The 27,248-nt window shown below is 35.7% G+C and overlaps 1 protein-coding gene across 1 annotated transcript in view; it reads left to right on the forward strand.

Moving 5' to 3' along the window:
• Positions 1–6,796: 6,796 nt before the first annotated feature.
• LOC6036782 (myb-like protein Q) overlaps positions 6,797–27,248 on the forward strand; it is a 41,507-nt gene continuing 21,055 nt past the window's right edge. The window contains exons 1-2 of the mRNA XM_001846726.2: positions 6,797–6,960; positions 7,710–8,007. Coding sequence (XP_001846778.2) covers positions 7,974–8,007 — 34 coding nt within the window. The 5' untranslated portion in view covers positions 6,797–6,960; positions 7,710–7,973. The remainder of the gene's footprint in view (positions 6,961–7,709; positions 8,008–27,248) is intronic.

Here is a 27,248-nt window from a genome sequence, read left to right on the forward strand (position 1 = left end):
AATAAAGTAAAAAAAAACTGATCAAAAAATTACTTCTAAAATTTTAATTTTATTAGTTCTCAAATAAATTCAAGCAAAACAAAGTTCATTTTAGACCATTAACGAGGTAACAACTAATAAGCATCATAATTTATTGTCAAAAATCAACAGTACCTCACCCGGCAGCCCATCAAATTTGTCATAAATCCAAAGCACCTCTCAACATGGTAATGTTAAGCCATATGACATATACTCTGCCAGCAAGTCGATACCTTTCCATCGACTTTTCCGCGATAGAGGGCCAACCTCGTGACATAAATAATCCCTAAACTGTGTGACTTGCACTGTCGTCGTTCGATGACATTTTGCCACACTCACAGTTTGCGATTTGGAATTTATGATCTTTACCGTTTTTTTTGTTCCACCCCGCGTTGAGTTGTGTTGTTGATGATCCTCTCCCCGAGAACCTCGAAATCGTTAGCGAAAGATCACCCCCGCGCGCGCTCCAACGGAGATCACAAAAGCCAGAAAATGTCACCCAACTCTGAAGAGTAGCGGCGCAGCAGGCCTGGGGATCACTCGAAGATAAACGCGGTTGACGTAATTGAAGAGGTCTTCTGCCGCGCGGGATGATGTAAACATACGTAGTTGCAGTCCTAGTAACCACGGTAACAACCAATCGCTGGAGGTGACCACTTCTTGGCTGTGCGGCGCCGGTCTTTCACAGACAAGTGGACGAGGATTGAAGTTCATTGTCGAGAAAACGAGCTGTATTGAGTTCTTTAAGAATCTTGTCTTTTTATCTGTGGGTGTTGATACTGGGGCCTAGCAACGACCATGGCTTCAAGCGCTGACCGAAATCAAACATTGCCATCAAACCCAACGACGTGGCTAGCAGGAAAACACGTGTTCTGGCTCTTCTCTCCATCTCGATGAGGGAGGGAGAGGCCAAGTGTGACCGGTTCCATATCGTGATGTACGCGTTAAGCGACGACCCGCGCCCGCCCGTTTTAGTACCATCGCGAAATGGGCAAAGATTATCTGGCCAAGTTATGCTCATCAGCCCGAAGTCAACCAACAGGTAATGCCCCCGACTCGTTGGGGGCAGCTCGGACCAACGAGGGTGTTGAAACTTGCAGACTTCACCAGCATCATCAGCAAACACCGTTGAACACGTTGTTACGTTGAGTAGATGCTGGCAGATTTTGTTAAAAGTAATTGACTGATTCTAGAATTGCAGCTGATCTTAATGATATTAAGAAATATGTATGAACCATCGTATTCTCTACGGTATTAAGCAGTTTTTTCTTTCAGCTAAACCGAAACTATGCCAAATTAGCAGTTTCACTACCGAATACCCGTGGGACCGGAAAAGGTTCGACAGTTTCCACGAATCTCTCAGGGTGTTGTTTACGAGGTGCCAAATAAGCATCGAATAAAGCTGGATTTTTTCCCCTTTCCTTTCCACTGAGTTATGTTTGTAGAGAACCCTACGCTTCAATTTGACAAATTTCCCAACAATCCCCCACACGTGATGTTCAATCGTCAAAAGAAACGCCAACCTTTTTTTTAAATACAATTTTGCGATCCCTTCAACAAGAAAAAAAAACTCGTGGCTCAACTCGAAAAACGAAACGAAACTATTGGCACTACGCCCCCCGGGGCATGGCCTTCCTCTAACGTGGGATTTCTGCTCCAGCGCCTCTGACGAGACAGGAGAAACCGGGACCGACGTTTTACTTCACCATCCGATAGAAGCTCAGTGGATAAGGCGGGAATCGAACCCGCGTCTCATAGCATCATCGAGATCGGCAGCCGAAGCCGCTACCCCTGCGCCACGAGACCCACTGGTGGCGTGGCTCAACTCACTTCTCACTAATTCCGGGGGGCTTGTTAGGCTAAATGACACACCACACGCCGCCGCCAAGCAAAAAAGAGTAAGTCCGATCGAACAACGCAAATCAATAACCAATAAACCTACACGCCTTCCCCACACGACAGCAGCATCAGCCTCCTGGTTGGCGTGGCATGTCTTTTGGCGGTTGTCATCGTGTCTTGGCGCGGGCAATGTCGCTGCAAAAAAAGAAGAGGAAAAAGACACGTGGTGCCTCCCTAACTGTGGTGTGTGTTTTCCTCTCCTTGCATGTTTTGATCACTAATGTCGGTTGAGTTATGCAACATTTGAGTTGAATCTTAGATGATGTATGAAGAAATGTTATTCTTCACAATAATCAGGAAAACCAAACATTTTACATTCAATATCACGAATGTAAAATGTAAAATGTAAAATGTAAAATGTAAAATGTAAAATGTAAAATGTAAAATGTAAAATGTAAAATGTAAAATGTAAAATGTAAATGTAAAATGTAAATGTAAATGTAAAATGTAAATGTAAATGTAAAATGTAAATGTAAAATGTAAAATGTAAAAAATGTAAATAAATGTAATATGTAAATAAAATAAAATGTAAATGTAAAATGTAAATGTAAAATGTAAAATGTAAATGTAAAATGTAAAATGTAAATGTAAAATGTAAATGTAAATGTAAACAAATGTAAATGTAAAAAATAAATGTAAATGAAATGTAAAATGTAAAATAAAATGAAATGTAAATGTAAAAAACAAAATGTAAATAAAATGTAAAATGTAAATGTAAAATGTAAAATGTAAAATGTAAATGTAAATGTAAAATGTAAATGTAAATGTAAATGTAAATAAATAAAATGTAAAATGTAAATGTAAATGTAAATGTAAAATGTAAATGTAAAATGTAAATAAAAAATGTAAAATGTAAAATGTAAATGTAAAATGTAAAATGTAAAATGTAAAATGTAAAATGTAAAATGTAAAATGTAAAATGTAAAATGTAAAATGTAAAATGTAAAATGTAAAATGTAAAATGTAAAATGTAAAATGTAAAATGTAAAATGTAAAATGTAGTCAAAGTTATTCAGTTTTCAAAATTATGTATGCCAACTCTTAAAAAAGTATTTTTGAAAAACTAAGACAATTCTCTATATTTTGCTTTTTGAACTTTGTTGATGTAATCCTTAGTTGCTGGGATATTGCCATGCGAAGATTTAAAAACAGGAAAATGAGATTTTCCCAGCGTTATCCAATAAGCCCTCATTTTGGATCACCAATATCTCGGAAACTGTTGATCCGATTTGCAACTTAAAAAAATGAAACATTCGTGAAATTTTCTGATCTCTTCGAAAAAAAGTTATTTTTTTAATGAAGATTAACATTTTAAAAGGGCCAAACATTCTATGTTAAGCCCTTTTGAAATAATAGTGTCGATTTAAAAAAATGTTTTCTAAAAGATCATAAAATTTCGCAAATGTTTTCAATTTTCCAGTTTTAATTCTTGCATAGCAATATCTCAGCAAGTAGGGATCGTATCAACAAAGTTTAAAAATGCAAAATATAGAGAATTTTCTCAGCTTTTCAAATATATATTTTTTCAAAAGGGCAAACATGGGCACTAATTTACAAAAATTTTATAACTGCTAAAATTTTATAACTATTTTCAAAAAAGTTACCTAAAAATGGCTTTAACTTAAAAACTAACTTAATCCACCTATGTGGTTGATGCCTTCCTCACTTTTTACCAACAATGGGTAATATCCCTAGTAACATTTTAGGTTTTAAGTAGGCCATAAAAGCCTATTTAGGCCGTATGAGGGTTTTCAGAACCATGATAAAACCTGTAAGTTTAAAAATGTTACTAGGGATGAGTGGTTTGGACACATATTTCAGCTATTTTTTTAGGTCCAGAAAAATAAGTACAAAGATATAACTTAAGTTGCCATAACTCGAGACAGGGCTGCCAGATTTTCAATTATATGGACTCGTTGGAAAGGTCTCTTGATTGCCTAACCATGGATCGAATGATGGTTCCGGACATCGTTTACATGCATTTAAGTGAGATCCGGCTTCAAAAAAGTACATAAATATCACTTAAGTGGTCATAACTCGAGACAGGGTTGCCAGATCTTCGGTGTTGTGGACTCGTTGGAAAGGTCTCTTGATTACCTAAGCAACGATGGGTCGGATGATGGATACGGACATCGTTCACATATATTTAAGTAAGATCCGGCTTCAAAAAAGTACATAAATATCACTTAAGTGGTCATAACTCGAGGCAGGGTTGCCAGATCTACGATGTTGTGGAGTCGTTGGAAAGGTCTCTCGATTGTCTAACCAACGATGGGTCGGATGATGGATCAGGGCATCGTTTACATGCATTTAAGTGAGATCCGGCTTCAAAAAAGTACATAAATACCACTTAAGTGGTCATAACTCGAGACAGGGTTGCCAGATCTTCGGTGTTGTGGACTCGTTGGAAAAGTCTCTTGATTACCTAAGCAACGATGGGTCGGTGATGGATCCGGACATCGTTCACATATATTTAAGTAAGATCCGGCTTCAAAAAAGTACATAAATATCACTTAAGTGGTCATAACTCGAGACAGGGTTGCCAAAATTTCAATTATGTGGACTCGTTGGAAAGGTCTCTTGATTACCTAACCAACGATGGGTCGGATGATGGATCCGGACATCGTTCACATATATTTAAGTAAGATCCGGCTTCAAAAAAGTACATAAATATCACTTAAGTGGTCATAACTCGAGACAGGTTTGCCAGATTTTCAATTATATGGACTCGTTGAAAAGGTCTTTTGATTATCTAACCAACGATGGATCGGATGATGGTTCCGGACATCGTTTACATACATTTAAGTGAGATCCGGCTTCAAAAAAGTACATAAATACCACTTAATTGATCATAACTCGAGACAGGGTTGCCAAATCTTCAATGTTGTGGACTCGTTGGAAAGATCTTTCGATTACCTAACTAATGATGGGTCGGATGATGGATCCGGACATCGTTTACATGCATATAAATGAGATCCGGATATATGTCGAAACACATTTTTATACATAACTTTTGAACTAGTTATCGAAACTTCAAACAATTCAATAGCGATGTATGGGACCATAAACCAAGTCGAATGCAACCGGTTTGATCAAAATCGGTTCAGCCAGTGCTGAGAAAACTCAGTGAAAATTTTGGTCACATACATACATACACACACACATACACACACATACACACACACAGACATTTGTTCAGTTTTCGATTCTGAGTCGATATGTTTACATGAAGATGGGTCTTTGAGCTTTTAATAAAAAGTTCATGTTTAGAGCAGGATTATAGCCTTACCTCAGTGAGGAAGGCAAAAAAAGATCGATTTTGAGAGATATGCTCAAATAATGAATAAAAAAGATACAGATCAACTATGTGAGGTTAGGCCCTTTTAAAATTGAGTTGAAAATTTTGATAACATTTTCAGAAAGATTTTTTTTAATTTAATTAAAAATCAAATCAATATTAGAATCGAAATTAGGAAAAAAATAAAGAAATGAAAAATTTAAATTACTGTATTTTTTAACATTTCAATGATAACAGTATTCTAAAATGCATTATAAACCGAACAGTTAACAGCTATTTTCATTTTTAAGGGCCAACATTGGTTGGGGTTGCAACAAAAATATTGAAAAATATTTGAAACGGGCTAAGTAATTGAGACAAATTATAAAAAATGTATTTTTCTTTTTTTACCGATACTGATCAAAGGCTGAGCAATTTTGTCAAATTATTAAGTTTGTTTTTTTTCGCAATACTGATCTGAGATGATTGTAAATTATGCATAATAGTACAATTTTTTTTTACAATTCCGTCGTGAAACATCTTACTTTTCCTGTCATTTTTGAACGAAGAAATAGCCTACTTTTCTGTACCAAAATAACAAAATCGAATAGCAACACTTTTCAAAATAAATGCTGTAAAGTTCTACTTTTCAGCACTGAAATGGATGCTGAACAGTTGAACTTTTCAGCACTTGTTATATCCTATAGGAAAAGTTAAACTTTTCTATTTTTTTTTTGATTTAAACGATTCATTGAATCAATGCATGGACATTTGTCTTATAATTCTGTTCAAAGGGTGTTTTTCGGAATTGCAAAAAACGTTGTATGGAACTCGTTGCAAAACTTGATTTTTTCATCACTTGTCGTATTTATCCAACTCGGTGAACCTCGTTGGATAAATGTACGACCCGTGTTGAAAAAATCCTCTTTTTGCACCTTGTTGCATAAACTACTATTTTTCAAAGGTGTTGAAATTACTCACAAAATTACGCATTCTTGAAAAAAAATATTTTTTTTTGAGGAATTTGACCACGTAACAATTATTTTTAAAATTTCTGATAAATTTGTTGCAAAATTGAAATCTTTAGTATTTGCTGTAATGAGAATTTTTTAAAAAATAAATCTTGAAGACAATTAACAAGTTTCAACAAATTGTTTTTTTATATATTTTAATGTTCAATAATATGGAATCAGCACAGGGTTAACATTAAGAACATAGACGAATCTTTTAAATGACAACCAAATTATCACTTGAAAATTCGCAAAACATGTTTGTGAGAACAACCTACCATTTCCACCAAAAAGCCGCAAATGCGAACATTTCCGACCTTAAGAATTCTAAACTCCCCCTCAGCATCACGCCGCATCGCATGTGTCCCAAATCAACCCTCGCCGTGTGTTCTCCTGGGGTCTCCTCTCCACCACCGGCAAGCCCCAACCCCAACAACAATTCCGCGAAGTCTCACGAAGAAGCTCGCGCGCGCGATCTACGCGAACCAAAACAGCGACGACGGCGGCGGCGGGGGTTCGTCGCTTGCTCAAGTCTCCGGCAAGAGTTAACTCTTCCTTTCATTTTCATCTGGGGGCTCATTCCGACGCTGGCCGTAGCAAAGTGCAGTCGAACTCCGTGGTGTCCGTAACTTAGTCCGTTGAAGTTTAGAATTTCCCCTTTAGCAAAAGGGTTTACAACTTCGTCCGGGGAATTTCGTCGCGTGTGGCGCAACTCCGGTACTCCACAGCCAGGCTTCGGAGATCCAAAGCTGTTTCGTGAGTTTTTAGTTTTTGGGTTCTGTAGTTTGAGAGGAAAATTCTGGAATATTCTCTGGCAAGACTCCGTCGATTACTGCAAAAGGTTCTTGAAGTGGAAACGAACCTTGGAAAAGTGGAAATTTGTGCATTGTTCTTGGCGGGAAAACCTCCCACCCTCGGAAGAAGGGGGTGACGAAGTTGAGTGCAAAACAGAGATATTGCTGAAATCTTTTTGACGGTGGTGCGCTGCTGCAGAGTTAAGTCAAGTGTTTCTGACAGCGAGTTGGGGGGGTTGTCTCGGCTAGAACAATAGCAATTAATCATACTGCTGCTGTGAGAGAGCAGTGCACAAATCACTAACAGTTCAGTGTAAACTGGCAAATTGTTCGAGAATGGTTTTTACAAGTTAGACAAGAAGAAGAAGAAAAAACGTGTAAACCATAATAACACAACAAAAATGCTTGAAATTTTCCCACCCACATGGGTGCCAAGTGCTGAATAATTCATGAATGCTAAAGTGTGAAGAAAATTGGTCAAATTTGTGTGTATGTGATAATTCTGTCAGGTCGGAAGTTTGACAGGCGAGCGAGATCTAGATCTAGCAGCGTGGACGGAAGTTCAGTTTCGACCGGGACGGTGCCAAGAACGGTAGCGTGGTGTGACTCGTGGCCGGGTCACACTGAGAAATGATCGATAAACAAGAACAAGGAAGACTAGTGACACAATTTCTCGGTGTAACTCGGTGAACATAACTTTTCTCATTTCAGGACTTTGAACATCAATTAGTGTAATTTTATGAATTTTGAAAATTTTACGATTCAAGTTCCCCTCACAAAGGGATGGAAGTGATTCGAGAGGAAGAGTGTTGAAATAATTTAAAAGTGACAAAACTCTGACACTGGACTGTGAAGTTGAAATTAAGTGAAATTTTCTAGGATTTAGTGAGTGAATTTTTGTTTTCAAGTCTGGAATTCTTTGGTAGAAATCTCCCACACAATTAGTGGAATATTGGAGTACGCCAAACAGCCACCATGGAAGCGTCTGTGAAACTGTTAGTGTTTGCGGGTAAGTGTCATCAGAAAATTAATCATAAGCACTAAAATGTTCCATTTCTTCTCATAATAAAAGCACAAAATTACATTAAATTTTGAAGTATGTGAAAATGTACAAAAAATACACCAAGCGTAAAAGTTTTTGTATTCCTATAATAATCCCCTAAAATATATATTTTTTAAATATTCCAACTTAAAAACTAAAAATTATTTTTGATAGATTTTCAGATACCGTAATCCGGGGTAACATTACATTTTTATGATTTATAAATAGGGATTAGGAATTACTCTCTAAGTGTCATAATTTAGCCTCCCTCACCTTACTGAGGAAAGGCCATTCGATCCGTCTTGGGTCCCATAAGTCTCTATTTAAATTCAGCAAGTTTTGTAAAGCACTTCAAAATTTATGCTGAAAAAAACATTTTGAGGAATGTCCGGAAGATCGTTAAAAGGGTGGTTTTGTAATGTTATACATTTTTAGAAAGGTATTCAAAAGACATTTCCAACGAGCGCAAAGAAGATCAGATAACCCTATCAAAAGTTATGAGCACTTAAGAGCGAGTCCACGAACAGGGCATACCCCTTTGTATGGGACGTCGTTTGGACCTCACCAATCTGCCTGAATCAGGTTGTTTGCATATAAAACTAGCATCACAAAATATGAGCACTCTAGTCAACGGAAGCAAATCGACACAAAGTTTGAAGGTTCAAAACGCAAAAATCTTAAAGGCTATAACTCAGGAAAATTCATTTAATTTCCAAATTAAAATGCATCTTAGGCTTCAAATGCAACAAAACAGGTAGAACATCCAATTGGTTAATTCTAAAGGAGTTATTGGCTTAGTGAAAAATAGCATATTTTTGTAACTCAAATAAAAGTGTTCCATCCAGACAACTGGACGACTGCAGCTTGTGGAGACATCTGAAACTACCATCTAAGAATGAGACCGCTGTGGGTAAGGCAGTTTAACATATTGAATAGACACTTTTACTTTTAGTGAATTTTTTGGTTGTAAATTTTTGTTCGAGGGACCCCTTAGATCCCATTTTATGGTGATAATTTTATCATATTCGTGTTCCTGAGACAATTTTACAATAGAAACATACATAAAAATGTATATTATCATCCATTTTATCCCTTTAAAAAATGAAAGATAAAAAAATTAAGAAGCTGCTTTTTTTCTGGTGTCATCTAGTATCCTTGGAAACGAACTTGATTTTCAATAAATGTGAATCAAAGTTTTTTTTTTACTTTCATTTTTTAAAGGGTTACAATGGATGATAATATACATTTTTATGTATGTTTCTATTGTAAAATTGTCTCAGGAACACGAATATGATAAAATTATCACCATAAAATGGGATCTAAGAGGTCCCCCGAGCAAAAATTTACAACCAAAAAATTCACTAAAAGTCAAAGTGTCTATTCAATATGTTAAACTGTCTTACCCAAAGCGGTCTCAGTCTCAGATAGTAGTTTCAGATGTCTCCTACAAGCTGCAGGTCGATCCAAGTTGATATCTGGATGGAACACTTTTTTATTTGAGTTTGAAAATTATGCTATTTTTTCACTAAAATGCCAATAACTCCCTTTAGAATTAACCAATTGGGATGCTCTACCCTGCATTTTGTTGCATTTTTGAAGCCCTTTAAGATGCATTTTGAATTTTGAAATTAAATTGAATTTTGCCTGAGTTATAGGCTTTTTAAGATTTTTTTACGTTTTTGAACCTTCAAACTTCGTGTCCCGATTTGCCCCACTTCCCGTTGACCTAGAGTGCTCATATTTTGGCCAGATGCTAGTTTTATATGTACAAACAACCCCTGAAAATTTCAGGTAGATTGGTGAGGTCGATGCGAGATGGGTATGCTTTGCTCGTGGACTCGCTCTTAAGTGTTTTGTATACACTTCTCAGATATTTCGATAAAAATGGTTAGTTCGATAATTGAAAGACCTTTCAAATGAGCCTAATACATCGACGATCTGATAACCCTATCAAAAGTTATAGGTACTTAAGTGTTATTTATACACTTTCTGAAGATTGGATCACAGATATTTTGATAAAAGCAATATCCGGATCGATAATGCGATCCATCGTTTGTTGTATAATTAAAAGGCCTTTCAAATTATACTATAAGATTGAAAATCTGCTAACCCTATCATTTGTAGGTTGAACATTTTTATTTTACCAAAACCAAAACAATGTTATTGGAAGGCATCAACCACCAGCGGTGATTAAGGTAGCAACAAACAAAGAAGTTATCTTTAGATAGATAGAACTTGTTAATTTTAATCTCAAAATTTGATAATTTTTATAAAAAGTTAATAAACATCAATGAAAGCTTACCTTACCTTACTTTTTTACATATTCCGAAAAAAAAATTGTAATTTAAAAATTGTTCTCTAGAAACAAAATCTCACATTTTATTAAATAAACACTAAATTTTTCAAGGTGCTTTATTTTAAGGAAATTTGGAACCCACTTAAGTCAAAAACTTCATTTTCCAATAATAAATCAATACACAGAAACAAATAATATTAATTTTCATCAGGAAATAATGACAGATTTTATGTCAAAAATGTGTAATATTGTAGGAACAGATACATTTCATCAGTTTTTGGTGAATTTTCATCAGTTTCACATTTTGACACATTTAAATATGAAATTGTAAAAAAATATGGTGTTCATTCTCTAACGCAGTGTTTCTCAGCCGGTAAGGAATTCCCCCCTAGGGGGGAATTTGGCCATTCTTAGGAGGAAATGAGGATGCAATAGAAATTTAATGTTTTTAAACGTTTTTCCCAAAATCCTCAATATTTATCAGGCTGTTTCTTTTGAACTTTATTTAAAAAAATAATATATACCTTATTATTGAACTTCTCGTGAAATTTGTGAATTTCTTTGATAACTTTCTACAGTTATTTTTCTCAGATTTCATCTTTCATCTTTTAGTCGTTTTACAAGGTAAAGTTGACAAAAAATAAAACATCTTAATTATTTTTGATATAATTTTACAAAATATGCTGCACTTAACTTTTTTTTTCAAAGTGAGCTGTTATTTATTATTGTGAAGTTTCTAGTTCTATCAAGCTTTTAAGCATACCTTTGAAATAAACAAAAATGTTTTTTTGTATTTTTTGCGAAAAAAAATTATATAATCTAAAACTTACGCTTTCTACAAACATTAAGGCCAAGATTATGATTTTTATGCATTGATGCCATGCAATAAGTTGCAAATTGAAGAGGGGAATCAAGTTCTTGAAAATTAGCCAAGGGGGAAATTTATGGAAGAAGGTTGAGAAACACTGCTCTATTATCTATTGTTTTGTTTTTATTTTTTAATTAAAAGTATATGGTTCATACCTCTATTTTAAGTAACATAAACTAAAAATGCGTAAAATTTTTAAATTCAGCAGAACCTGTTGAAAATTTCATTTCAAGCGCAAAAGCAAAATATAAAACAAATATAAAATTTAATCAACTAACAACCCAACATTTGAATGAAAAAATGGTATAAAATGCATTTTATATTTCTATAGTTTTTTTTGTAAGGTCCTTTAAACATTATTACAGGCCCTTTTAAAAAAAGAGCCTAGATTTACACATTTTACACTACACCCAGAACTGCACATCGGCATACGAGAGGATAAAGAGCACGATTCGGTAGAAAAATGGTACTGTGTGCGGACTGAGAGGATAAATCCCGAAATTACCGAGAGTACTTTACTCATGGGTTCATCTTCAAAAAAAATTCATTCATAAAAAAAATGTACCGGTACCGAGACTCGAACCCAAGACCTTCGGCATATTGAACCGTGCCTTTGCCGTATGGGCCACCATGGTTCGGTGACTAAGTGGTGGTCATTTGTCCATTTAAGCCACTCAATAGGATGAACTGTTCCAATGAACGAATGAACACGCGAGAGGACTATACTCTCGCAAAATAGCACTTTCCTCTCGTTTCTTTTCGTGAGGACTATTCTCTCGTTCTTTAACTTTGGGTGTACAAAGAAAAAAAAAGTTGAATTTTGTAAGGTTGAAAAATTGGTTGGTTGAATAAACAATATCACTTTTTTTTATACGAAATCTGTCAATATTTCTGATGGATATCACCATTATTTTTTTCTGTGCACAGTTGTTTTGAAATCCTTAGTTTTCGGTTCGATCTGACCACGCCTTCCGTCGGACGGGGAAGTAAATGTTGGCCCCGGTCTAACCTAGAGGGTTAGGTCGTTAGCTCAATCCAGGTGTAGGAGTCGTCTCGGTGGGTCCTGCCTCGGTGGAGTCGCTGGTAGGCAGTTGTTCTAACAATCCAAAGGTCGTCAGTTCGAATCCCGGGTTAGATGGAAGCTACACCTAAGCTTGCAATTGTCTCAGCAATCAAGCCTTCGGAAACTTAGTTTCGAGTAGGAATCTCGCTATCGAGAACGCCATTTCAATGCTGTAGAGCGAAAAAATTGATTTATTTTTTCAAAACTTCTGAAAATATTTTTCTGAAAAAGCTTAAATAAAATAAATGAATACTTAGACAGATGTTTGTCAACAAACAGCGAATTAAAAATAATATTTATATTCCTCCAGAGCCGAAGGACAAAACTTTGAAAAATATTTGCATCGGCCTTTGCAAAGCTAAAACATTTACCTACCTTGTATTGAACTAGACGACTGACTCATCTCCCCAGTTCGTCCTGTAGTTGCCTTCAAACGTCCCAAAACCCGCTACTTCATCTTCTTTCCGCGCACTCCACCTGACAATTTCGGAGATCTTCAAAAAAAAAAAAAAATAAAGTCCATCCAACAATTGACCATAACTCGGTAGCACAAGGGTACCTTCCCGTGGCTGAACTCGACTGAACAAGCCGGCTCCGGTTGAAGGCGCCCCGTCCGCGAGGTGGCCCACCGTCGGAGTAAATTTGTTTAATTACGACCACTAATGGCCAACACCGTTGGCCCGTCTACCGGCCGGATCATCATCCGGGCCCCCCGCCCCGGGCGACAACGAAAAAGAAGTAGCGGAGGTTGTGTACGTTGCTTGTGGGGGAGAGCTAATTGTCGGAAGATCGCGGTTGCGCAAGCGGCTTTGGACCACTTTTCTACGGTTATTAGAGCGGCTTGGAGGCTTGGAGGTGACGATGGTGAACTGTTCAAGGTCAGCCTCGTGAATGGGACCTAGTCTCTGTTGGGGGGTATTGTGATGTTCCAGGAGTGGAGAAAAAAGAGAAAATTGTGAGCATTGTTTTGCTTTTTTTGTCGATTGAATGAAACCCCTTTAAAAAAAATCCTTCATTATTATATATTAACGATATCATACACCCAAAATTCCGAGTCGAGAGAATCGTTCCCTCAAAATTTATTGAGGGCTCAGCGCCAAAATCGAGAGAATAGTTCTACCAACTCACACCACCATGAAAATGAGTTCATTCGTGGATTTATACAATAAATCTTCTACAAGTGTCATACATCGACATCTGAACACTCCTTAGACACTAAGTTGGGGCGGCCGAGGCAGTTAAGTCATTGGGTTAGTATGTCAAAGGTCAATGGTTCGATTCCCGTAGTTGTCACTTTTGGTTTTTTGTTTTGACGGATGAACTTTTTTGCAAATGAACCTCGAGAGAATTATTCTTTCGCCCATCTCGAGCTGTGTTCTCTGTGTCCGTAAATGGTACCACTATTGTCTCGTCTCGAGGCCATTATTCTCTCGGACTAGCATTGCCCAGTTTTGGGTGTAGGGTATTTATTTCCAATAGAATTTTCTGTTTTCCTAGGTTTGAATAATGAATCAAGCAAAACAATTTAAATAGGCAGATGAAGTGTTATAAACAAGCAAGTCTAGGTAGCTGTTTGACAAGTGGCGTCGCGGTGTTCATCAAACATTCATAGCATGCTAAGGAAAATTTAATGCTTTTCTGGGGAAAACCGTTGGTTCCGAAAACCCCGGAGGTATTGCCGTTGAGCTCGATGGGGTAGAACGAATCGACCTGGTCTCTTAGGAAAGTTGTTCTAAGCCGATTCCGCTCATTTCTGGCCATCCTAGAAATTTCTACATGTTTTCCCAGGCCTGTAGAGCGAATGAACGAAAATTCAAAATTTCCCATAGTAATTTCCATGTAAACTTGAACCCCTTGAGACAAGCCAGTTTTCAACCAAATGAGCTGAAATTTGGCGTGAGAGTCCCTTTGGGTATACCCTACAAGGGGAACCACACCAGAACTTGATCTGAGAACTTTTCAAAATCCGTACCCACCCTAACGAATATGTTAGTGAAATCAACTTTTGTCCTGAAAAACTTATGGTTTTTTAATTAACTAACACTTTGCCCAAAAGGGAGGGAATACTTGATTTTTACGCATTTCTCTTGATCAGTAAACTTATATTGATAAAAAAAATCTTCAATCGCTAATTAAAATCTGAAGTCTTTACGCTGATTGTTTTAAGCCTTCAGCGTGAACAAGTTAAGCCTCGATGGCCCATTTTTTTGCTTGTTTTCCCAATATTGTTTTGTTTTGTTTTACCCGTGATCATTTTGTTCGATATTTTTTAAACCCTTTTTCTTTTGCTTTGTTTTTATTTTATTTGTTTTTCATTAGATTTAAGTTTATTTTTGCTGAAATAATCAGAGTGTTTATAACCTTCTGTATTTTTTTTGCCTATTTTGAGTTCATTATACTTTTTTACACGCTTCAGCCTGGGGAAAAAATAGTGCACGTTTTTTTTGACTTAAAATATAGATAATGTTAGTCAAAACACAGCTAAAGTAGAGCAAAAAGTCGTTTTTGCAACAAATTGCAAAAAGAAGATTTGTTCAGTAAAAAATCAAGATTTGCATCTAGTTACATTTTTTGCAATTCCGAAAAACGACCTTTAAATAGAATTTTAAATCAAATGTTCACGTTTTAATCAATTCACCTTTCACCTTTCAAATCGAAACTATATTGAAAAGTTCAACTTTTCAGCACCCATTGCAGTGTTTTCATCTCTGAACTTTTTAGCCCTTGTATTGAAAAGTATTACATATCGGTTCTGTTATCTTTAGTAGAGAAAAGTAGGCGTGACCGATTTAAAAATACTTTTTTTCCTGTCAGCCTATAGTGACGGAATGGCCTACTTATCAACAAAAATAACAGTGCACATTGGTCCGAAACCGAAATCTAGCGTAACAAAATTAATAGCGGCAACACGTTAAGATTTAGAGCTTTGGTGTCTTCGGGACAAATGATCAGGGTCAACTGGGGCATCTTTTGGTATGGTGGACATCAGAGTGGTCCAAATTTTAGGGTGGTTCAGAATTTTTATTTTGGCGGGATGGCGAGATAGCGCTTTGGTGTCTTGAAAAAGTTGTAGGAAACATAATTCTGAGCAACTTTGCTGAAGAAACCAAAGCTCTATCTTAAAACGGGAAGATTCTAGAGCCATTTTTTTAATTTAGGTTGAAGTGTTTATGAAAAAATGAGTTTTTTTAAATTTATCAACCAAGGCTTGTGTCGTAGCAAGTTGGTGTCTTCTAGACATTTGTAGTGCTTATCAAAACACACATTTATCTTTCAAGAGAGCGAAAATCGGACCTTTTAAACGAAAGTCATAGCCAAAATACGACGAAGAAGACGCCATTTTGAAATCTGAATAACTCGAAAAGGTGGTAGAGTTTGACCTCGCTCTTAGAAGCATCTGAAAGTACAAATTCTAGAGTAAATTTGCTGAAAATATCTCGGAAGTCTTTTTTGTTTAACTTATTTAATCTCAATTTGAAAATGAGCATTTTTAAATCGTTTTTTACCCATAACTTTTGATAGAATAGACCAAAATTCATTTTTAAAGAATAAAAATGTTCATTCATTCAGCTCTACAATTGTCTAGAAGGGCCTAAAAATGTACAAAATGATCTAGTGGTTGTAAAAGACGAAACAAGTTTTGGCTGAAATATTTCAGGAATAAATTTAATTATTTTGTTAATTCCTGAAATATTTCAGCCAAAACTTGTTTCTTCTTTTACAAGCACTAAATCATTTTGTACATTTTTGGGCCCTTCTAGACAATCGTAGAGCTTGTCAAAATGAACATTTATATTCAACATAGAATTCTGAACCACCCTAAAATTTGGACCACCCTAATGTCCACCATACCAAAAGGTGCCCCAATTGACTCTGATCATTTGTCCCGAAGACACCAAAGCTCTAAATCTTAACGTGTGGCCGCTATCAATTTTGTCACAGTAGATTTCGGTTTTCGAAAAATAAATCTATTTAAAGGTCGTCGTAAAAACTATGAAAAATATTTGCATTGCCAGATTTTACGAAATATTAATTTTTTGATATTAAATTTTGAATCAACAGTCTTTAAGATATCTTAGATTGATAATTGAGATCTAACTGAGTAATTCTCAAAAAAAAAAAAAACTTATTTTCATAATATCCAAAAAAAGAAAATTGAAGTGAATTTTTCAGATGACGATGGATACTTAAAAAATGAGTTTTTTTTCGAAGAAATCAACAAAAAAATGTTCGAAGAAATTAACCTAAAATTTTACAAAAGACCAAATTCGAGTTCTGCGATCCATTTTTTGTGAAATTTGAATATTTAGTTGAATGCCTATTTATAAAATGCATATTTCACCACCAACATTTTTGCTGGTAAAAATCATTTCACACAAAAACGTCTTCTTTAAATCGCTGTTCGCTCGTCAGGATTAGACTTTCAAATTTTTTAAATATTTCTTGTTACCATACTCAACAGTCAGAAGTAAGCTGTTTTGTTTCATATGTTTATACATAGGACCATTTTTTTTCTTAACCCGATTATCCGAAGTGACATGTTTCCAAGGCCTTCGGATGATCGAGTCTGAACTGTATTCTGAGTTTTCCAAAAATATTTTTTTTACAAAAATCGCCACTTTTTCTAAAAAAGTTCGCAATAGAAACAAATTAAAAACAATCAAAAAATTAAGGTTTATCATAACATTTTTTGTAATAAAGGGGTATCAGATCAGGAAATTCAATTCAATTCAAAAATTTTCGAATATTTCCTAATCTGTTTTTGAATATAGAGCCCTTAGAACTTTGTTCACAAAATCCTAACAAGCTAAATAACAAAAATTATCACTTTTTTTTAATAATTTAAAACTTTTTGACAAACAGTTAAGTATCAAATTTACAAAAATATAGCCAATATAGAAAGTTAATAAACATCGAAAACAAAAGGTTTAGCATCATAAACAGTTCATAGTTCGATTCAGTCTAAACAGCTGTTATCATCTCGTAATACCACATTCCAATAATCAGGGGGCTCATCTTTAAGCACAATGAAGCATTTGTGGAAGAAGCAAAAAGCTTCTTTTTTCAATTATGCAATCTACCTCAGATAGCAAAACCAGGACCAAGAAATTGATCGTCACGACTGTTGGTAATAAGTTCAGCCATACTCTGCTCTGCCACTGAAGCTCAGCTCAGCCCAGCAGCTTCCAAAGATCCACTTGATAAATGATAGGGGAATTTCATCTCCTAATGGATTACCGTTTTATAAATCATGCTCAAATGCGCAGACCAACCGGCCGACCGGCCTGTGATTCGAATCTGTTCACGATTTCAAATCTCACCACCTCGCTTAAAGCTTGCGCCGTGTACTTCGGGGGTGGCGGCGCTCAAGATATGGGTTTTGAAAAATTACGGGCTCCAATTCAAGACTGCTGAGAATGGAAAGAAAAGTCGTTGTTCGCGCCAACCGCCCTGCGAAAGCTGGTTGGGGCTCAATCGATGGGAAAGTCACATGAACATGAGCCACGCGGAAGAGAGGCACAAACAGACGATTTTGCACCCATGTACGATTGACATTTGAACTTTAGGGAACGTTATGTAATTTGTGTTCGTTCGTCGGGAACCTCCTGATTGATTTGCACGTGCTTGCGGTGCATACCTTTGGGCGTATGAAGGGAAAGCTCGTTTCAATTACGGACTTCAAGGTGTACGTTAGTAATCTTGTAGATTGATACCTTTGCTTGCAGATTCTGGTAAGTACAGATTAGTGTGCATAGTGAGTACAGTTTCAGCTCTTCACAACTTGAAGAAAGCTTGGAAACTGTAAGCATAAATGATATTCTGGTAAGTACAAACTCTTCTGTCAACACTGTCAAAAGCTGAGTTCTTTCCTTATACTTTCAAACTGTTTCTTGGAGTTGTTCAGGAAAGACCGGCGTCATTAGCCTTAAGTGTAATCCGACATTATAGACCTGCCTTAATTTTTATGCAATCGAGCCCACAAACGCTTTCGTAAACATCAACAATCGACCTCTCATTAGGCTGCATCATCATCACTTCCCGAAAAAAAATAAACGCGTAGTCTAAAAACATTCATTGACTATTCGCAACACTCATTACGCGAGGCGCGCGTAGCCAATTCAGGAGGGGAAATTTGAAGATATTAGCTAAACATGCCAATCGGCTTAAGCCACGTCCCAAGCGGTTAGTTGTGGCCGCAGGCAACGTTAATTAACCATGTACACTGTAGCGTCGAGGCAAATCAATTCACAACCTGAGAAGATCTGCCGACGTGCTGCCCCCATCATGCTTCAATCATACTAAGACAAAACGAATTAACCAACACATTGTGCAATCGGCGCGGGCTTCTGCCTCTGGTTGGTTGGTTGGTAGGCAAAATGCATCATCATGTGTGAACAGCTTCAACAGTTTTTACCTTCTTAGTTTATGGGTATCGTGTCGTGTGGTGTGGGGACCTTCCAGTAGAAGGGAGTTTAACCTAACGCAGCAGCAGCAGCATCACAGAAAAAAGGTGTCGGAAAAAAGGTCTGGGAAATACAACCACTTGAAGGAGGTGGACACTTTGGTCACGGGTCATAAAGGTCCCTATAAAAGTGCACACCGTGGTTTAATTGCCGAGAAGGGATAAATTGCTGCTGCCTTTGGAGTTATCGCTGGGGATGGTAAGAGTGCAGTGCTTACACACCGGGGGAGATAATTGGATACCGTGAAGTGTGTGATCGCTAATGAGGAGTTTTGTGTGTTTGTGTTTAGATCAGATGAAGTGTAAACGATCGGGATAAGGTGTCGTTTAGGATGGACTTGGGCGTTTAACGAGAGTTGCGTTGATAAAGGTTTGTTGAGAAAAAAGAGAAGGTATCTGCAAAGTAGTTACATTCCAAGGAACATTATGATGCGTGGCCAAGATTATGACAGGTTAACATTGTTAATTTAATTCCGAAAGAATTGGCTAGTAAGGTTGGAACTGAATTGGAATAAGTCAATCAAGTTAATGTGTAAATTTTCGGCGCCCTAAGCGAGCGTTGTGGGCTTTGGCATAATATCCAGTCAAGGAGTGAGATCTTATTATCTCAATTGTCAACCTCTTGATTGCTTTTTTTGTGAAATATAGCAAATTTCACATTTTCAGATTTTTTGAGGGACTAATAAACCTTTTTTTTTTTTTTGCTTGTATGGAACATGAAAAATACTCAAAAAATCAATCGTTATTAAAAGTTATCAAAAGTGGAAAAAAGTTAAAAAAAAAACATAAATGAATAAATTTTATTCAAATATTCTTGATAGCCTTATTTACAAAATATCTTCGTTGCTTTTGTGCCATTTTTTCAATGCTTTTTGCCACTAATAATCAAGTCAATAACAATGATGGTTCGATTTTGTGATCTTCTCTGTTATTCTTCTGAATTTTAAAAATAATTTATTTTTATAATTTCAATGAAAACAACTGAAATATAGAAACTTCCAAATACTTGAACCTAAATCAATAAGTCAACAAGTTAAAAATAAACTTGTACAATCTGTTGTAAGCTATTGAAGATACATTGAATTACGATTTATTCTGTATTTTGAAACAAATAGAGCATTTTAACACTTTTTACAAATTTTGAATTTTGAGACCACCGATCGCAAAAGACGTGAAACTTAGGGGAAAAAATATGTTCATGAATTAATTGATACTTTGCAAATTTGTTACAGAAGCATAACTGTAATGCTGTATAAAGCAATTTGTAATAGTTTTTGACTATTTTTTTGAATTGGGCATTTCAATTAGTAGTTTTAAAAAAATCTCATTTTCGGTGAAAATATTATATTGGGGAAAAAATGTTTTGCGGTACTATACATCGAAAATTCACTAATACAGTCCAGACGCGATTATCCGAAGCCTCAATTATCCGAAGTTCCGATTATCCGAGGTTTGATTATCCGAAGTTCAATTATCCGAAGATATGGGACTTCGGTTAATCGAATCACGAAGAAAAAAAAATGTTGGGATTTTTTTCGTCTCTTACTTTATACATCATATTCAAACTCTGCGACCCCATTTTAGTCAAAATTTAATAGAGAGAGAGGGGATAATATGTACCCCCTAAGGGAAAACTGTGATTTCTAAACCATAACAGCATTTCTGTGCAAGTATTTTGTTAGATGTTCTAAAATAACTATTATTCTTCATCATCCACGTGAAAGAAATCATGAAAACGCTCAAAATTATTTAAAAATTGTAAATTTCTAAACACATTTTTGATTTAGTTCAAACAATCATGTGGAGCAATATGAACCACAACATTGGGGCAAAATGCACTACAACAACGGGGCAAGATACACCGGATAAAGGCAGTTTTCACTAGTCACAACTAGATGACACTGCTGTTTTTACAAAGGAGCATCACAGCGGTGCATTTTGCCCCGACCACGCTTTTTGCATAAAATTCACTTAAAAATACATTTTTTTATTTTTTTTGGGCACATCTATCTATAGAATAACGAATAAAAATCAACACTTACAATATCAATAAATGCTTTTCATATTGTCCGAAAATCATATTGAAAGTTCAATGCTAATGAGATTGAGAGATACGACAGAAACGTGCACGCATCCTGGTGGCGAGTAGAAGCACTACGCAACGATGTTCGGAATGACAGCGTGCTTGGAAATATTTTTTTTTTGCAGTTTTTGATTTTTATTTCCTTCAAATATTTTTTAACGTCGATGAAAGTTATTGAAAAGTGTGGCAATCGCATAAACGAATCGAATGATGTATAAATCATAGGGGCTGAGTTAATTTTTCATGGTTTTTCCTCAAATTTAACAAAAAGATCTTTTGAAAAAATGATTTAAATAAGATTTATTTGATTGATAATGCTCCTTATGTGTGTATTATTGATAGAACAAACTATAAGAGGCATATTACAGCATAATTACAATAATTTTCTTAAAAAATTGCTAGTCATTCGAATTTTTCCAAAAATTTCCAAAAAATTACCAAAATGCATTTTTGAGGTCAATATTTTGGTCAAACGAGAAGAAAAGTAAAGTTTAAACACTTTTACATAATATTTCATCATTACTTTTAACTTTTGCAACATTTAACTCAAATTATCCAAAATATCGATCATCTTTTTAGAAAAATCGTTTAAATAAAATACCAGTCACAATTAATCACTACAAATCACCACGCATTATGATCGTTAGCGAAATTGCCACACTTTGCAATACCCCACTTTTCTGAAAATGCTTGATTTTTCATTGTAAACGCGATTTTTCCCAAAAAACTGCTCAAACTGTATGGGGGCTGTCATTCCGAACACCGCTGGAACAACAGCGAACCTAGCGGAAAAAAACGTCGTCGAATTCTTCAATTAAAACACAACATTTTAAAGTTTTGCAAATAACTTTAGCAGTTTTTATCCTATGATGCTCACATTTTTCCAGCAAGGTTTTACAATGTTAAGCTTCCAATTTTTGTGTTTTTTTTTTCCCCAAGAAAATTATTCCCAATACCAAGAAAAGCAGGGGGTGCATGTTACCCCCTCTCCCCCTAGTTGATTGCCTTAAAAATTACCAAATGCTATAGGTGGGCAAAACCACTCTTTTTTAGGAGCCGCTCATTTTCGTTCGCTCACTAAAAAGAGCCGCTCTTTTGAACGGCTCTTTCGATCTTTTTCAAAATTTTGATAAAAAGGTTATTTTTAAAAATTGTGTGATTTTGCGACATCTTTTCTAAATTCTGATTTAATCGATGAAGTCTATAAACACTAAGTTAAATCAGGCAAGAGAATTTTTTTTCCATAATCTCTCAGCTTTTTAGTAGATTTTTGGTTATATTTAACAAGCTATGCAATTTTAAATTCTAAAATTTGTATTCGGATAATACTTTAATGTACGATCAGTTAAATAAAGAAAAGCTTTTTCATTTTGTTTAGAAAATCATTTACTTTTGGCATTTCAAAGAAAAGTAGGTGACTGAGAATAAGTTTGAAAACTTTAAAGTGGTGTTTGGCAGCAATGCTATTTTGGGATTAAATTAAAAAATAAATTGTGGGAATGAGTAGAGAGCCTATATGGAGAGGCGAAATGTCACTCTCAGGGTTCCAATCGAACTGTCAAATCGGGGTTCCAATCGAGCAACAAGGTCATGTAAGAACAAGGTCGGAATCAATTTAAAATCATTTTGGCAAAAAAACGAGACTTATAACAATCAAAAGTATTGTAAAACTGTGGTTGATGATAATCTGATAGCTTTTGTTATGTTTGTGCTTGTTCGGTACAAGAAAAGTGCCAGCACCAAAGAAAAACTAGAAGTTTTTCAACCTTAAATTTGAATGACTTTGAGTGTTTGAAATTTCTCCCAGAACATTTCATTTCCCTATGTAGGTCCCTAGGAATGATAATTGCATTTTAAATTTGAAAAACAAATTTTGTGATGCAATTTGTTCGAAATTCGATAAATTATATTAATAACAAGTTTAAAAATAATTTTATCTTGGAACGGTTCTTTCAAAAGACCAGAGTTTAAACAAGAACCGCGGTTCTTTTTTTGTGAGCCATGGTTCGTTCACTCTTCTTAGTGAACCAGCTCTTTGAGCGGGTCGCTCTTTTTTTGCCCACCTCTACCAAATGCATTTTTTTCAATATTTCATCACCGCCATTTATGCCGCCATCTTGAATTTAAAATTGTATAATCACTTTAGAGTAGTTTTGGGGTCATACTTAATCTCGAGAGTTTCAAGGCAACAACAACAATAATTTTTCGTGATTCGATTATCCTAAAATTCGATTAACGTCATGATTCGAATTTCCGGACGCTTCGAAACCCGGACACTTCAACTTGTTTTATCAATTATTTGGATATAAGTTCGCATTATGAATGTCAAAACTGTGTTATTTGATGTATTCTAACATCAACATTCATTTAAAGTTTGTTTGAACGCTGTAGTTAATGCCAAAACAATTAAATAAAATAAAATTATAAGTTTACCAAAAATGCAAAACATTTCAACGGAAATATTTCATAGGCGCCGAAGCACCGGAAAGGCAAACCAGAAATTAATGTTTTAGATTTTCTTATATTCTAGCCATTTTTATATAAACTATCGATTGTTTTGATGTTAACAGCTTATTTGAGACCTAAAGAAGGCCATTCACCAACATTTCAGTCCAAATTTGTGCGATTCATAAGCAAAATCGAGTGTCCGGAATCCGAAGCAAAAGTGTCCGGATTTCGAAACAGCTTTCAACAGTGTCCGGGATTCGAAGCACAACAAGTCATTTTATTTTTCAAATTCTGAAGAAAGATTGATAGAAAAGACATATTTTGCATGTATTCTCTTAAAATTGACTGTTTATACTAAATCCTGATTTTATTTCTACATTTCCAACCTATTACATGATTTTTTGCCAGCTATAACAAAAATAATATGGTACTAAGTGTCCGGATTTCGAATCATGACGCTATCCGAAGTGAAAATTTTCCGAGGCCTTCGAATATTCGAATTTAAAATTACATTGAAATTTAGAATACTTTTTTGTCCTCTGTTTTTCGGAGCGTTTTTGAGGGAACGAGGAGGGGGAGACAAAAACTGCTACTCGAGACACTAAATCGATCAGAAAATCTTTTTTGCGTGATTCAGATTTTAAATAGAAAATAAAAAAATGTCGCGGGTAGCGATGGTTTTTTATGACGTATTGCAAACTAACTCATTACAACGACTAGGCCTACTTACATGAGCCCCGAAAAAAATGCACTCTAAAATATTCCCTCTAATATTTGTGTTGCCGGTTACCCAACCATAAATCACACTTAATCACGCTCGTCATCGCGCATATTCCAAGGCAGTGTTGCTCGCATCAAACGATTATGCGCGGTTTAGTAATAGAAAAATTAAACGTGAAAAAAAGTGCCCACCTCAATGTGATTTTAATGTTTGCTGCTGTGAGGACTCATCATGGACTTGCGCGGTGGGAGGTGGCGCTGCTGACTCAAGCGACTTAGTCTGTAGGCTAAGCCTTATTGACACTTTTTGGGCTAGGGCTTGAACGCGCGCGCGCGCACGCCAACATCGTCAAACGTTAATGCCGCGGGTGCGGATCTCGCGTAATTTAGTAATTATAGATGTTATGAGGCAGATTAGTGCAGTATTCTCAGTTGCGTGGCAGAGCTGCAAGAGAGTGGGATTTGAAGTTCACCTACGTGGGGTTTTTCCTCACCGATTTGTTGGTTTATGTGAAAAAGGTATGCAATACCTTTTGTGGATCGAATGACTAATTTTGCTAGAAAATGATCTAAAAATAAAATAGAACAAATTCCAAACTATTCCAAAATGTTATCAAGTGGACTGTCTTCTCTCTCTCTCTCTCTCTCTCTCTCTCTCTCTCTCTCTCTCTCTCTCTCTCTCTCTCTCTCTCTCTCTCTCTCTCTCTTCAAAAAGACCGCCATCCCCACACTACAAACAAAATCCTCTCGACATCTCTCAATCGCGGCCAAAACCTCGTCACCTCACCTTCCCCTTTTTGTGAGCCAGTTTCCCACGCTCTCTTGCAAAGGCAGTGCAAAATCCATAAAGCCGCCAACACCGGCGAAGATTCGCGCGTTGATCGGTTGATGATTGCTCTCTCGTGCACTCGTGCGACAAGCCCACAAAAGAGCCCCTCCACCACAATTGCACAAAACGACGGACGAGCCGGCAACATTATCGCATCGGCCTCATTTCTTCTTCTCGGTTTTCAACGATCGATCAGTTGGCCAGATGAGCGAGATGGTCGGTCCACATTTGAGGCCGAATTGATCGCGTTAAATCGATACCGAAAATTTCGACCCGACCTGACCTGCGGCAACAGTTCTCTCTCTCTCCGCTCACTCTCTTTGTGCTCTGATTTTTATGTCAGTTTGTTTTGTTGTTTGATCTCGATCGCGAGGGGCATTCACTTTTGAACTGTGCTGAAATTTCAATAATTTTGGTGATGGTGATTTTTTTGACATATATTTTTTCAGAAATAAAAAAGAATTTTTATTATATGGACTGTTTAGAGAAATATTAATTGCTTAAAAAACATTATTTATTTTTTTCGATTTTGTTTAAGATGACACAAATTCCATCATTCAAATTAGGCTGGTACAAATATTTAAAAAAGTTTTTGTCAGATAATCCTCTTAATTTAAAAATATTTTTTTTGTGAAATATGCATCTGATAAAGTTGAACTTTTCAGCATTTGTTTTGAAATGGGTTACTATTCGATTCTGTTATTTTTGGTACAGTAAAGTAGGCTGTTTCGTCGTTCAATAATGAAAGGAAAAGTAAGTAGTTTCACTACTGAAACTACTTACTTTTCCTTTCATTATTGAACGACGAAACAGCCTACTTTTCTGTACCAAAAATAACAGAATCGAATAGTAACCCATTTCAAAATAAATGCTGAAAAGTTCTATTTTTCAGCACTCAAATGGGTGCTGAAAAGTTGAACGTTTCAGCACTTGTTTCGAAAAGTAACACTTTTCATCATTTTTTTGATTTAAACGATTTATTGACAAAATACATGAAAATTTGACATAAAATTTCACTCAGTGTGTGTTTTTTGGAATTGCAAAAAATGTTGTATGGAACTCGTTGCAAAACTAGATTTTTTCAGCACTCTTCGTATTTATCCAACTCGGTGAACCTCGTTGGATAAATGTACGACTCGTGCTGAAAAAATCCTCTTTTTGCAACTTGTTGCATAAACTACTATTTTGCAATTCCGTCGTTAAACTATTTACTTTTTCTGTCATTCGCGAAGGACGAAACGGCCTACTTTTCCCTACCAAAAATAACAATGGAAAATTAATACCTTTCAATACCAGAGCTGAAAAGTGCTACTTTTCAGTACTGAAATGTGTGCTGAAAAGTTGAATTTTTCAGCACTTGTATCGAAAAGTAACATTTTTCAAAATTATTTTTATTTGAACGGTGAATTCAGTTTATACATGGATGTTTGACAAAAAAATCCATTCAAAAAGCGTTTTTCGGAATTGCAAAAAAAATGTTGTAAGCAACCCGTTGCAAAACTTTGTTCAGAAAAAATTTAAAAACAACGCCGGCTAAGTTCATATCATCTTGAAAATGGCCCTATACGTGTCCCATCCAGGAAATGTTCGCATATCAGTCCGGCTTGAAAATGAGCAGCGTCGCCCTTACTTACATGATTATAAAATTCAAATATTTTTTGAAGGATACCCTTGCTGGTCCATGTCAAGCAGATTCCACTAAAAATATATTTTTGCACTTAAAAAAAAAATTGCACTTCCGTCGTGCGACTATTTACTTTTCCTGTCATTCTTGAACGACGAAATAGCCTACTTTTCTGTACCAAAAATAACAGAATCGAATAGCAACACTTTTCAGCACTTGTTTCGAAAAGTAACACTTTTCAACATTTTTTTGATTTAAACGATTTATTGACAATATACATGAATATTTGACATAAAATTTCACTCAGTGTGTGTTTTTTGGAATTGCAAAACCTCGTTGGATAAATGTACGACTCGTGCTGAAAAAATCCTCTTTTTGCAATTTGTTGCATTACCTACTATTTCAGCGTCCATTTGAGTGTTGAAAAATTAAACTTTTCATCACATGAGCAATTCTGTACCAAAACCGGAAATGGATTTTATTAGATTTTTTTGATTTGGCATAAACTTTGTAGGGACCTTCCCTATGACCAGAGAAGCTATTTTGTGTCATTGGTTCATCCAAAAATGGTACGTAAATATTCAAACTGCTGTAACTTTTGAGTGAATTTTCTAATCAATTTGGTGTCTTGGGCAAAGTTGTAGGTATTCTTGAGCACTATTTAGAAAAAATAGATACACGGAAAAAAAATAATTTCTTAATCAATATTTTTCACAAAAACTAAATTTCCCAAAATAAGTATTTTTTTTTATTTTCGAGATTTTTTTATATGTTAGGGGACAAAAACCCGCAACTTTTAAGCCATAGAGAAACA

This window comes from Culex quinquefasciatus, chromosome 1 (assembly GCF_015732765.1).
Source record: "Culex quinquefasciatus strain JHB chromosome 1, VPISU_Cqui_1.0_pri_paternal, whole genome shotgun sequence".
NCBI classification, from domain to species: Eukaryota; Metazoa; Arthropoda; class Insecta; order Diptera; family Culicidae; genus Culex; species Culex quinquefasciatus.